At 40.0% G+C, this 15,215-nt stretch overlaps 1 protein-coding gene across 4 annotated transcripts in view; it reads left to right on the top strand.

Moving 5' to 3' along the window:
* Window positions 1–15,215, top strand: part of adam22 (ADAM metallopeptidase domain 22) — a 337,659-nt gene that overhangs the window by 141,023 nt on the left and 181,421 nt on the right. For all 4 annotated transcript variants that reach the window (XM_059972204.1, XM_059972203.1, XM_059972205.1 and 1 more), the window contains exon 6: window positions 1,018–1,087. In XM_059972204.1, coding sequence (XP_059828187.1) covers window positions 1,018–1,087 — 70 coding nt within the window. The remainder of the gene's footprint in view (window positions 1–1,017; window positions 1,088–15,215) is intronic.

The raw sequence follows: 15,215 nt of genomic DNA, 5'->3' as shown, positions 1-15,215 counted from the left end.
TTTTCCACTGATTACTTGCTCAAGCTCAGTATTAGGAATTTTTCTACATACTGGTTTTTTTTATATATTGCCTCCTTTTCTGAATGGTTTTCTATATCAAGCGGAACTTTCCAGTCAATGGTGTGATTGCAGCAACTTTGAATGAGATCCAACACCAAGAATTTACTCTGCACTATAGATTACAACCTATTGTTTGGTAATCTAATTATATGGTAGTAGAGGACGGAAAACAGGTTAGGGATGCAGAGGGAAACACTGAGTGTTTAAGTAATTATGAAACAAGAAAAGCTATTCCTCCAGTAATGGCATTGCTGTTGGTCCAAGGGCCTTGTCACATCCTAGCTGGACTTCAATGTTTATTGTCAGTTTGATAAATTTAATCCTTGCATTGTTCAGATGCAAAATTTTAAATTATGAAAAGCACACTGCTGCAGTCTGTTTTCTAGGATTAAGTTGCACATGCTTCAACTTTAGTGCTGCCCAAAGATGTAATAGTAATTTTGTTTTGGTGGGGAATGTTTACCCCAGTGTGGGTCATTGCTAAACAAACCCATACTTTCATTTTGGTGATTAGAACCTTGCATTCTGCTGCTGGCCATGAACTTCCTGCTTTGCATATCAAGCAGAGGTGATCATACATTATTTGTCAACACAAGTATTATGGTGGTTCTTGGCAGTTCTAAGTACTTAGTACATACACAGCCCTTTAGAACAATTCTGGGGAACTTGGCTTCATACAGTGTGCTTACGGGGGTGGCGGGCAGTGTCTGGCAGTATTTGGGAATTTCTCTTTTGTTAATGAAACAGACACATTTATGAAAAAAGAGTGTTGTCCCTCAGTTGCTCTCATTTGCTTGGAACAGAAAGTGGGACTGAATTTTGTAAAGGTCGTCCTAGTCACTTTATCTTGAGCTGCTGTAAAACTGATGTTCTGGTGAGCAAGCCGAGACTCACTACATAACCCACTTCCTCATACTACACACATTAATAAAATGATTTCTTGTCTTCTATCCTTAGTGGTTTCTTTTATGATGGGAATTATAGTTACTTGATTGAACCAGCACCAAAGAATGAAGAAAACTTATTGGTAAGTACAGCTTTCATGATTTACATGAAGTTAAATTAAATAATGATTTTATAGTACTCATTTTTGCTGCCTTTTTCTTGACAGCAACTCTTAATACAGTTACAAATATCATTTTAAAATAGCAATCCAGCTTTCTTTCGATAATGAAGGTTCAAAGGATTTGCCAAAACGTTTATTTCATTTCTGATCTTTAATATAAGAGTTTGTATTTGCATAGAAAAAAGACTTAAAGTATTTTTGATAATGTACAAGAGAATTTTTAAACAAATATCACTAACTCTTGCTGTTACTTTGTTCCATTTCCTTCTGGCTGGTTTATCCCTTTATTCCCGATGGTACTATTTCTAGTTGGGAGATTGAGAAGGGCACTAGACCAGGAGAATTGAAGTGAACATCGGTCAAGTAGAAATGCAGTGGTGCAGCAGGCGGGAGGGATTTACTTGAACCCCATCCAGATCCAATCCCACAGGTTGGTTTGAAGATGGGGTATGCCTAGCTGGGAGAGAGATTGCAATACGTATCAGAATACAGTCTTAAAAAAATAGGATGAACCAACAAAATGGGCCTATGATATTTAATTAATCTACAGAATGCAGCTGTCGCTGACAAGGTCAGCCATCTGAAATAGACTAATGTGCCATTGAATTGAACCATTATGTATATTCAAAAAGAGAAACAATAAACTGACTGAACCACCAGGCATTGGGCCAGGCACCAAATTCCAATGTGGGAAAACTGTTTGCAGCCCAGTCAATGTTGCAATGTTCTTTTCACAAACATCTTGGGTTCTGTGTGTAAATTGGGAGCACTGTCCTACAGACTAGTTATTACAAGAAACTTGAAATAATCGTTATAACCAAATCATACCTTAGGCAATGTACTGGTACCACCATCACAGGCCTTGCTTAAGTCTAGTTTCATCAGCAGCACAGTCCACTAGGGAGGTGGGCAGTAGGGAGTAACACCTGAGATCTTCAAAATTGACTCCAGACCCAATAAAGTCTCATGGCCTTAAGACTAAGATGAGAAAAGAAACTGCCTAATTGCCTAATTACGCCCTCACTTGGTGATTCATTGTTCTTCCAAGGTGAACAACACCTGGGAAAAAGAATGAAAATGGCAAAGGTGCACACTGTATTCTTAGAAACATGGAAAACCTACAGCACAATACAGATTCTTCGGCCCACATAGTTGTGCCGAACATGTCCCTACATTGGAAATTACTAGGCTTACCTATAGCCCTCTATTTTACTAAGCTCCATGTACCTATCTAAAAGCCTCTTAAAAGACTTTAACGTATCCGCCTCCACCACCATTGCTGGCAGCCCATTCCACGTATTCACCACTCTCTGGGCAAAAACTTACCCCTGACATCTCCTCTGTATCTACTCCCCAGCACCTTAAACTTGTGTCCTCTTGTGGCAACCATTTCATTCCTGGGAAAAGCCTCTGACTACTCACATGATCAATGCCTCTCATCATCTTGTACACCTCTATCAGGTCACCTCTCATCCTCCTTCGTTCCAAGGAGAAAGGGCCGAGTTCACTCAACCTATTCTCATAAGGCATGCTCCCCAATCCAGGCAACATCCTTGTAAATCTCCTCTGCACCCTTTCTATGGCTTCCACATCCTTCCTGTAGTGAGGCGATCAGAACTGAGCACAGTATTCCAAGTGGGGTCTGACCAGGGTCTTATATAGCTGCAACATTACCTCTCGGCTCCTAAATTCAATTCCACAATTAATGAAGGTCAATACATTGTATGCCCTCTTAACCACAGTCCACCTGCACAGCTGCTTTGAGTGTCCTATGGACTCGGACCTCAAGATCCCTCTGATCCTCCACACTATCAAGAGTCTTACCATTAATACTATATTCTGCCATCATATTTGACCTACCAAACTGAACCACTTCACACTCACATTTCTTGGGGACATTCATTGTTTATCTCCAAGTGGCTTGGGAGCATTACCACCAAAGGAGCTGGCCTAGTCCTGAAGGACATAGCTGCTTGAACGAGTTTGTGACATTGAATGAATAGGTTTAATAGGAAGGCCAAACCTACTTATACTTGACCTCCTGTAATTACCTATGCAGATCCATCTGAGCATAATATAATTGGTAAAAGTAACTGTCAGCCCTTGTGGAGATTAAGTGTGACTTCAAATTGAAAACACTGTATATTATGTTGTCTTGCAATTCATTGTGCTAGATGGGATACATTCTCTACTGAGCCAGCTGCTTGAAAAGGAGCATCCATGAAGCACAGAGTACAGCAGTAGATGAAGCAGAAAATGTAACCTCATGAGTTCCATATTCCTCAGTCTACTGTTACTATCAACTGGGACATTGATCCCATTTCAAGGAAAGAGTTCAGAAGAGCTTCATGGTTCAGGACATTTGCAAGGACAGGTGTATAAAAAGGACCCGCAGGATCACTGGAGCCCAAGCCATCCCAACCACAATCTATTCCAGCTGCTACCATTCAGGAAGCAATACCGCAGCATAAAAGCCAGGACCGACAGGCTCTGGGACAGCTTGTTCCACCAGGGCATCAGACTGATGTACTCATGCTAACTTGAGTGTACTCTACATTACATTGACTGTTCTATTTATTATAAATTACACTCATTGCACATTTAGATGGAGACATAATATAAATATTTTTATTCTTCATGTATGTGAAGGATGTGAGAAATAAAGTCAATTCTATTCAATTCAGTAGCAGCACCAGGCGTACCTAAAGCACTTGAGGTATCAGTACGGTGAAGCTGCCGCAAAGTACATATGAGATAAACGGCAAATACAACATTGAATAAACAGTGAAGTGACCCATAACCGGTGGGTCAAATTGAAGCTCTGCAGTCCCATGCCCTCCCCTCATTTCTCATGCAGTTGATTAAACATCTAACAGGAGAAACAGGCTCCAAGGACATCCCCGCCCGCTATGATGACAGGGCCCAGCATGTGACTGCTGAAGAAGAGGCTGAAGCATTAGCAATTACATTTGGTCAGGTGCTGATTAGAGTGATCCACCTTGGCTTCCTCCCAAGATCCCTACCATCACAGACACCAGTATCCAGTAAATTGTATTCTCTCCATGTGGTGTAAACAATAGGGTCAGACCAGTTAGCCACAGATATTATTATAGCCTTGAAATTAATTCCAGTGGTGAGGTGGGAGTGATTAATCCTTCCATTGAGAGGGATTTTGACTGAGTATGGCATCAAGGTGCGCAGGTAAAACTGAAGGGTATCGGCATGATATGGAAATTCCATGGGGTAGAATTGTACATCACAGAAAGGATCTTCCAAAGGTAGTTGTTTTTGGAGATCAATCATTCCAACCCCCTACTGCGTGAGACTGTCAAGACAGTGCATTGGACCAAGCCAACACCAGTTGACTTTGTAAATGACCTTCCTTGCATTATTGGTTCAGAAGTCCTGGTTCATTGCACAATAATTAAACTTTTGAAAGCAGCCATAATTAGATTTCATTAATGTTTTAACAGTTGTCCACTGCAAGAGCAGACATTTATTTTCAAAGCCAGTAGTTAAGGAAGATTTAATTTTGGAACTATGTTTAGTTTCTTGTATTTAACTCATGAGCTGGGCATACTAAATTAGTGAAACCCCCTTTAGTCCAATATTATATAAAACTGAAATAATCAGAATACTTCACACACAATGTGTATTATTGTACTTTAATTCTAATTTGTGTCACTTATCCTTTCCCATCACCTCATTCTTCATCACTTAGGGCCTGAGAACAGAACAGCGCTATGCCAACCGTGATGCCAATCGAAATTAACCCCAATGTCCTATACATTGATCTACATCACTCAATTCCCTGCCTCTTCAAGTGCCTGTGTAAATGCCTCTCTAATTTTGCTATCTTATTTGCTTCCACAATATCCCCTGGCAGTTACCATGTTCTGTGCAAAATAACTTGCCTCGCAAATCTCCTTTAAACTTTCCCCATCTCACCTTCAAGCTATGTCCCCTAATATTTGATTTTTCAACCCAGGGAAAAAGGGTCACCATCTACCCTATCTAGGCCTCTCTTAATTTTCTATCAGGCCACCCCTCAGCTTCTGATGTTCCACCATAAACAATCCAAGGTTTTCTATCAGGCCTCCCCTCAGCTTCTGATGTTCCACCATAAACAATCCAAGGTTTTCTATCAGGCCTCCCCTCAGCTTCTGATGTTCCACCATAAACAATCCAAGGTTGTGCAACATCTCTTGGTAGCTAATGCTCTGCTGCTGTCTAATTCGCATCCTTTTTGTAATGCGGTGACCAAACCAGAACTGGACACAATGCTCCAAATGAGGCCTAACCAAAGTTTTATGCGGCTGTAACATTATTTACTGACTTTTATACTCAGTGTTATACTTTGTAACTCCAAATACTAATCAAAAGAAAATCATGGAGCAGGGATAATGCGTCTACTTACTGTTTTATCTTTAGTGAAGTGCACACTTACAACATGGTGATGTAATGACGTATGCCATTCACGTACTTTTACGTATAACTGATAATGAATTATGTAAGCAACAAAGAATGCTTAATCAAACAATATATTTACAAAGTTACTTAAATATTACTGAAATATTAAATACACAATGCTCCTACTGGCTTAGCTATAAACTTAAACTCAATATAGAATGCATCCCAACTATATACACAGTACAGGTGCCCCCCATTTTTCGAACATTCGCTTAACAACACCTCACTGTTACGAAAGACCTACATTAGTTACCTGTTTTCACTGTTACAATAAAAGGCAGCGCACAAAAAAGGCTTTGCGCGAGAAAAGGCAGCTCATGCGCCAAGCAGCCAAACTCCTCCCCCGGAAATGCATTGGAACCGCCATTGCTTAAACACGTGACTGTGAGCATCTTTGCTTTATCTTGATTTATTTTGTGCATCTGTTAGCAAGATGAGTTCTAAGGTATCGGAAAAGCCTAAAAGAGCTCGTAGCGGTGTTACACTTAGCATAAAACTAGACATAATTAAGCATTTCGATCGTGGTGAACGAAGTAAGGACAAAGTGAGTTTGGCTTGTGGAAGTTGATGAAGATGATGTTGAAGAGGTTTTGACATCCCATGACCAAGAACTGACAGATGAAGACCTGACGCAACTGGAAGAGGAAAGAATAACAATTGAAATCGAACGCAGTAGCGAACGGACCGAAAGTGAAGTCATCCAGGAACTGAACGTGAAGCAACTGCGTGAGATTTTCGCTGCGATTGACACTGCTACAACGATTGCAGAAAAGTACGACTTTAATTTTGAAGGGGTACGTAGGTTTAGGGCATATTTGCAGGATGGTTTGAGTGCTTACAAAGAACTGTATGATAGAAAAATGCTCGAGGCTAAGCAGTCAAGCATACTGTCATTTTTCAAGCCTTCCACATGAGCCACAGCAGATGACGAACCTCGACTTTCGACATCGAGGCAGGCAGACATAGAAGATATCCTGCCTGTTCTGATGGAAACAGACGACGATGAGATGACACCCCAGTCTCCTCTACCTCCCACCACCCCAACCTCCGACGACTCAGCCTAACACACCATCATCAATGTGCTTGCTGTCTTCGTGATTCCGGTAAGTGAAACTACACTGTACATATGTTATTTCTACTTTATATAGGCTGTATATATTTATGCATTACTTGGTACGATTTGGCAGCTTCATAGCTTAAAGGTTACTGGAGAGAGTAACCTTGCGCCAAGAGTGCTGCCAAGAGCGCTTGCGTGAGATTTTCGCTGCGGTGGACAGTGTTGCAATGATTGCAGAAAAGTATTTCTGCTTTATATAGGCTGTGTATTTATCATATCATTCCTGCTCTTACTATATGTTACTGTTATTTTAGGTTTTATGTGTCATATGGCATGATTTTGGAGGTTATTTTTTGGGTCTGCGAACGCTCACAAATTTTTCCCATATAAATAAATGGTAATTGCTTCTTCATTTTATGCCATTCCGGCTTACGAACCATTTCATAGGAACACTGTACCTTTGAATAGCAGGGGAAACCTGTATGCTATTTAATACAACTCCTATGTAGACAGCACAGTAAATTTTAAATTGTGCCACTTAAGCCTAAAGGTTTAATTGTTGTGAAGGATTTCTTACTCTTTTGAGATAACACCTTTCCTGATGAGGAGGGTCACTCAGCTTGGCAGATGAGACTTGTGGCTGTGAAACAATGTCAGGTTGTGAAGCCTCCTCCGGGGTGGAGTGGACTGCGGGAAATGGTTCTGTCAGCTCTGGACTCCTTTCTTCTCCTTTCTTCTTCCTTCTTCAAGGTGCTCTTAGCATCTTCTGGACATGTTGGCATTCTGAACAGTGCATAGCAAACTGCTCGATCTGGTCTATCCTAGTCCGCCAGAAAAATCTTCCAGCCAACACTTTCATTTTGACTACCACAGGATGACTGGCAAGTGCTCCTCCAGCACTTTAGCTCTTAACTTGGATAGTACAACTCTCGGTCCCCCACATATGGCTGTCAAGGGAAAGTTCATTCCTGAGCTGGTTAATGTAATTGAACTGGAATCTTTTCCGCACATTCCAGCCATTCTGGATGGCCATGTAGACTTGAGACAATGTGGTTCTTTCTGGTTTCCCTTTGGATCACCTCTGCCATAATAAGGAAACTTTCAATTTGCATGAGGGAGAATATGTCACGAGGAGTGTGCTCATTTGTAAATTTTTCAGTTATTTCTTTTTCCAAAGGTAAATAGGACAGTCCATCAGCATTTCTATGATAAGTCATTCCTTTGAATTCTATCTTGCGATTGTTCTCCAAGAAACAGAGCCCATCTCTGCATTTGCACTGTTGCTGTCAGTGGAACATCCTTCTGGGATTGAAAATGGACACTGGCAGTTGATGATCAGTAATGAGGGTAAACTCTCTCTCATACAAGTACCAATTGAAATGTTTTGTGCCCCAAACTAGACTCAAGGCCTCTCTGTCGATCTGTGTGTAATTTTTCTCTGCAGCGGTAAGGGAAAGTGATTCAAAGACTATGGTGTATTCCCTTCCAGCAGTCATAACGTGACATGACAGCATCTATACCATAAGGTGATATGTCACAGGCACACTTCACTAGACAATGTGTGAATCCAGTGACTGATATCACCACTTCCTGTACCTTTTGGAAAGCCACCTCACGTTGCTTTGTCCATTGCCATTTCTTCCTGATCTGTAGTAATGAGTTCATGGGGTGGAGCACAGTAGCTAAGTTTGGCAGGAGCCTTTTATAGCAATTGAAAGATCCTAAAAAGGACCACAACTGTGACAAGTCCTTTGGGCATCCACCATGGCTTGAGTTTTCTCAGCACGAGTGTGCAAATCTTGTGTGTCAATGGTGTGATCACAGTAAGTGATGCTTAGACCATAAGACATAAGAGCAGAATTAGGCCAGCTGGCCCATCGAGTCTGCTCTGCCATTCAATCGTGGCTGATCCTTTTTTCTTCTCCTCCTTAACCCCACTTCCCGGCCTTTTCCCCGTAACCTTTGATGCTGTGTCCAATCACGAACCTATCAATCTCTGCCTTAAATACACCCAATGACCTGGCCTCCACAGCTGCACGTGGCAACAAATTCCACAAGTTCACTACCCTTTGGCTAAAGAAATTTCTCCATAGGGCGCCCCTCTATTCTGAGGCTGTGCCCTCTTGTCCTTGACTCTCCCACCATAGGAATCATCCTTTCCACAGCTACTCTGTCTAGGCCTTTCAACATTCCAAAGGTTTCAATGAGATTCTCCCCTCATCCTTCTGAATTCCAGTGAGTACAGACCCAGAGCCATCAAACGTTCCTTGTATGATCATCCCTTCATTCTTGTGAACCTTGTTGGGACCTTCTGCAATGCCAGCACATCTTTTCTAAGATGAAGGGTCCAAAACTGTTCACGATACTCAAGGTGAGGCCTCAGCATCACATCCCTGCTCTTGTATTCTAGACCTCTTGAAATCAATGCTTGGTTTAAAGTATCCATACTTGTTCTGTTGTGCAGTGAGTCCATAATTTTCTAATCTCTTTAATGCTGTCTTGAGATTTTGGAGATGTTCTCTAGTCATCCTCACCAGTAACATTTATGTCTTCTAGAAAACATTGAGTCCTGGGCAGCTTTGCATAGCTTTCTGTCAGAGTGCCAGTGCAAAAAATAAACCTATAATGGTAATAAAGCCCTTTGTGAATGTTTATGGTGAGAAACAATTTGGACTTCTCTTCCATCTCCATATGTCGTTAGGCCTTAGCTAAGTCTACTTTGCTGAAGTGTTTCTTTCCAGAAAGTTTTACAAAGATAGCCTCTATTGTGGACAGAAGAGATTGATCTACTTTCAGTACTGGGTTGATGGTGACCTTAAAATCACCACAGATCCTGATCGATCCATCCTTCCTTACTACTGGGACCACTGGCATTCCCCATGGGCCCAACTCAACCTTGGAAAGAGTTCCTTCAGCCTAAATCCGTCTATCTCACTGGCTACTTTATCATAGTTGGTGTAAGAAACCAAATGGGCTTTGTAAAACTTGAGTGTGGCATTTTCATTTAAACTATTTTACCCTTGAGTGAGTTTTTCAATGTCAAACTTGAACACCGCGGTGACATCATCCAGTACCTTTCTCAATTTGCTTTCAGTTGATTCTATTGCAGGGGATATGGCAAGCAAATGATGGATGGATCTCCAACCAGGTTATAGTTGTCTCAGCCATTCATGGCCCTACAATGCTGGCCCTTTTGTTTACTGCATACAAACCCAATGTATCTTGTTGGTTGTTGTATTTAACTATTTTACTGTTATGAATGTCATTCCCTAAGGAGTTATCTTTTCTCCGTTATACTTTCTTAGTTAGGTATCTGCAGGTCAGTATCTTTGAAATTACATTCAAACTTATGTTGCATAATGACTGAAACAAGGTCCATCCAATTCTATTTTAATTTGCTGTTCACTTCTGGTGTATGCCATATTGCTTGTCTCTTGTTAGTTTCCACATTAAAAATTTCAAGGCTACTCAATCCTGTTATATTCTCATCAGTATCAGACTTTCCACCAATAGCATGCCCTGTTTGAAACTGTAACTTTTTATCTTTTTCACTTTCATGTGCATTCCATTTATTCTATCTGCCTGACTTACTCTTTGTATGCGTCCTACATGTTGCATTTTCTATAAGTTTCATTTTTTTTTAACCTGCATTGGTCTGATGTATATGAGCCCCCGCTACAGTGGAAACATAATTTATTCAGCCAGGCAGATTTTGTTTAGACATTGCAGTTTTGTTCATGTTCATTTGCATTTCTGATTGCAACTCAATTGCATTTCTGTCTGCTGTTTACATTGATATAGCAATTTCAACTGCTCATTTGAATGTGAGGAACTTAAGTGAGGAACAATTTTTGAATGCCTTCTTGTAAGATTCCACAAACTAAACAATCTTTCAGTGCATCATTAAGCCTATCACTGAACTGGCAATGCTCAAACAGTCTCTTCAATTTGGCCATGTAAGCTGAAATGGATTCCCCTTCATTTGATTGTGCTTATGAAACTTAAAGTGCCTGCAGTCAACAATGGTTTTGGTTTTAAATGTTCCTGCATTACTTTCTCAATAACAGCAGATTTCTTTTTGGCTGGTTTGGTTGAAGCAGTTAAACTTCTCAGCCAACTCTGTGCCTTTCAACCTTTTACACTTAGTGACACTGGTACTTGCTTTGCATTGGTTATTTCATTTACTTCAAAATATTGCTCAATTTATTCAGTATACAACATCCATTTATCTGTTGTGCATTCATATATGTCTATTGTTTTGACATAGCCAGCCATTTCCACTTTTTAAAATTTATCATCTGGTACTCACTGTTATGAATTCATGAATGTTGCTATTTACTGCCTTTTTTTGAACTCAACCATCTCTCTCCCTCCTCTGAAGAGACGTGCTGCACTTTCTTCTTAAACTCAAGAGTCTCTTTTCTCTTATGAAGAAAAGCAAAGTCCTGCACTTTATAAAACTTGAACATATCTTGCTAAGAAAAAGAGTGCTGTGCTTTTTTAAAAAAAACTCGACTGTCTCTCACAGGTAGGTCATCGTCTCTGGTTAATTTTAAAACATCCTCATCTTCACTTTATGTTTTGTAACTCCAGAATCTAATCAAAAAGAAAGCACAGAGCCAGTGATTATGGGTCTATTTACTGTTATACTTTAAGTGAGCTGCCCACTTAGGTGGCTTCATGATGTTTGCCATTGACATACAATACTTTTATATATAGCCTGTAATGAATTATGTAAACAACATATTATTAAATACACACCACTCAGCACCTGACTGATTTGGATTATAGAACAGTGCAGTACAGGCTCTTTGGCCCACCTTGTACAAGCCTTTTAACCTACTAAGATGAATCTGACCCTTCCCTCCTACAGAACCCTCTATTTTTCTATTATCCATGCCTCTATCTAAGAGTTTCTTAAATGTCCTTAATGTATCTGCCTCCCTAAGGCAAGCATATTGTATGTCTTCTTGACCATCATAAAAGACCATAAAACTTACTCCTCAATTTCCCACTCTGCTTCAATCTCCTAAGGATCCTACCATTTGCCATATTCTTTCCCCTTGCATTTGACCTCTGAATGTAGAGCACTTCCTCTTGGCTGGATTAACCTTCATTTGTCATGTTTCTACCCATAGTCCTAACTGGTCTATATCACGCTAAGCCCTTTAACACCCTTCTTCACTTTCTACAGCTCCACTAATGTTTGTGCTGTCTCCAAACTTGATAATCAGCCCACCTACATTTTTATCCAAATAATTAAAAAATAATCCAAAAAGTCCAAATTAATAATCACAAATAATTACGACAGACACTGGTCCCAGACCTCAGGTAGAGTCTTGATCTGAAATGCTGACCGCCTATTTCCCTCCACAGATGCTGACTGTTCTGCTGAGTTCCTCCATCATTTTGTATGTTGCAGCAGTCAGAATAACACCCCTCCAATTATCCTCTATCTTCTATGACTAAGCCACAGAAGATAGAGGAATTAATTGGATTTAATCCAATTGACCAAGTCTCTATGTATCACATATGGATTAACTTTTTGGATCAGCCTACCATGATGGTCCTTGTCCATGTAGACAACATCCCTGCCCTACCCTCATTAATTATCTTTGTCACCACCTCAGAAATCTCAATCATGTTTGTAGGACATGACCTTCAATGCCCAGAGTCTTGTTGACTATCCCTGGTGTGTCTGTGCGTTTCAAGATGTGAGAAGATCCTATCTCTAAGAATCTTCTCCAATAATTTCCCTTCTTCTCATGTGAGGCTTACCAGCCTATATATTTTTAATTTGTTTAAACTGGTTAAACAGAGGAATAACATTGACTAAACTCTAGATCTACAATCTCACCTGTGGCTAAAGAGGATCTAACGATCTCTGTAAAGGCCCCAACTATCTCCTCCCTTGCCTCTTTCAATAACCCATTATAACTTGTGTATTTATCCATCTTTATGCTTCACAAGAGACCTAACACCACCACCCCATTGATATCAAGATGCCTTAGGATATCCATGTCCTGATTGGTAAATCTCAATACGAAGTGTTCTTTGAGTACCTGATTTCCTCCATGTATATACGTATACCCTCTTTTATCTTTGAGAGGTTGAATCTTTGTGTTCTTAATGCCTCTGGTATCTCTTCAATTCTACTTGTTAATGGCATTGCTTGCCCCTTTTCATCCTTCCTGGTTACCTGTTTAAATTCTCTCCTGTTTCATTTCTATCCATCAATCTAAATTGAGCATCCTAAACTTTGCATAAGCTTTCTTTTTCTTTTTGATAAGATTTCAAACGATTCTCATCATCAGGGGATTCTGAACCTTGCTAAGCTGTTCTCTTTTCCTCACAGGAACCATGTTGTTCCCGAATTATGATGAAAAGTGACTAATTACTGTCCATTACACTGCTGGTGTTAAGGGCAACATGAAGGTCCTCCATCTTTGGCAGTGTTCAGGGCTTCCTTCATCATGTCAGTAGCTTCCTCTTGGTTTTTCACTACTGTCAGCCATGCAAATCCAACCTAGATGGAGACTCAAGCATTACATTGTACTCAGATACAGAAGGAACCTTCATTGCTGTTTCTGTAACAGTTTTGTTTACAGTTAGGGCTGTTGGCCCTGATCTGAACTCCTGAACCTGGAGGGCCAGTGGACCACTCTTAGTCCACTTAGTCCACTGTCTGGCATAGGTGACCCTACCAAGAATCAAAGCACGAAAGCCCTGACTCTGGCCAACATAGGTCTTGAGGTCATTGAGTCATTCAAGCTTCCAAACCCTACAACAAGGTTGTGGTCCTCTTGGTGGTGAATTAGGACCAGCTAGCCTTGAAGTGACTCCCACATGTTGGATATGGGCCTACCCAATAAACACTGCTCCCAATCTACTCTGCCCAGCTCCTCAAAAACAAAGTTGAGTTTATTTCCTTATGTTAGAAGTACATATATGCACAGGTGCATGAAAAACATTTGAGGCACGAATACTACTGTAATAGCTGCTGCTATTTTTTGCTTGTGTTGCATGATAGCTTGTGAGTTCAGATGTGAAAGACAAAAACATTGCTAAATATATTGAGTTTTTTTTAATAGTGTTCCTGTGAAAACTTTGTAAGTAGCAAATGTGAACAAAGCCTACTGAATATTGCATCAGGTGTCTCTCAGTTGCCACTAAAGTTTTTTCTTGCTTCCTACTGTACCTAGTTTACTGCTTTAGCTTTGTGATTCTGTAAAATTCCAGTGTCAGGTTTGAAAATAAAATGATGTTTTCTGGCATTTGGTCTTGCTTTTGAGAATTAAAAGCTTTATTTTCCAAGTAAACTAGCACAGCACAATTTGTTGTTGCTTGTGTTCTGCTGAACATTGTGGACATGGTATGTTGTCACCAGAATGCACGTTCTTAGTTTGTGTTGGCTGTTGACCCAAGCAACGTGTTCCATGCTAAATTTTGATGTATGTATGACAAATAAATAGAAATCAGTTCTGATATCTGATCCTAGCACCAAGTTGCATGCCAAATACTATGGAACCAATTATACAGTTTGAGTTCTGGGCGATACATATCATGACTCAGAATAAACATTGAGTGTAGGGTAAATGCCTGCCTCCAAAATTGTTCTATCAATTCTCTGTTATCAAGGAGGATTTTAGGATACTTTTGAATTTTGCTGTCAAATATAGTTCCTATGGTAATTCCATTGCTTGAATCAGCTTTAATCTCCTCTTTTCAGCTTTCAATGACTCTTTAGTAAACCAAGTCCATCTATGTCCTTGTAAACTGGGTTTCTCACAATGCCTATCTTTTTTGTCAAATTCTTAAGCAGGCTGGTTTTAAAGCTGTCCATTGACAAATCAAAATAGGGCCAATAATAATAAGGATGAATTCCTGGAATGTATTCTGTTGTGAAATTTATTAACTATGCAAGTTATTTCAGAGTTAGTACTGTACAATGAGAAAGGTCTCATTAATAATCTGGTACTAGAGGACATAGAATGCTAAAAATGTTACCTCATGCTTGAAAGTGATGTAATTCAATTTGAAACTAGAGAATTTAATCTAGGCAATTGAAATTGTGCAAGAATGAGGGACAGCCTGGATGGGGAACCTGCATGAGAGAATTTGACAGTGGATATAGGTATGTGGACATTTAGAGAAAATTTACATGACTGCCACACATTTTTTTTCCTTTAAGGCACAAAAACACCACAGAAAATGTGGTCAACCATAGATTACAGTAAAAATTGGAAGTATTAAATTTAAGGAAAGTGTTATTAAATTTGGCAGAAAAACAGGAAACCTGAAGATGGAGTTTTAGAATTCTGCCACAGATGAGAAAGAAATTGATAAAGCAAGCATTTATAAGGTGCTTAGATAGGCACGTGAATATGCAGAGAGTGGAAGGGATATGGGCCACATGCGGGCAGAAGGGATTACGCGTTCTTAGTTTAATTAGTTCAGCACAGCATTATGGGTTATTGGGCCTGTTCCTGTGCTGTTCTATCTTCTAGGGGCAAAATATGGTTTGAGGGTAAACAAAGAACAAACATGAAAATGGTTTTGAAG

This window comes from Hypanus sabinus, chromosome 6 (assembly GCF_030144855.1).
Source record: "Hypanus sabinus isolate sHypSab1 chromosome 6, sHypSab1.hap1, whole genome shotgun sequence".
Lineage (NCBI taxonomy): Eukaryota > Metazoa > Chordata > Chondrichthyes > Myliobatiformes > Dasyatidae > Hypanus > Hypanus sabinus.
Note: the sequence above shows the minus strand (reverse complement) of the source record. Positions and strands in the feature narration are given on the sequence as shown.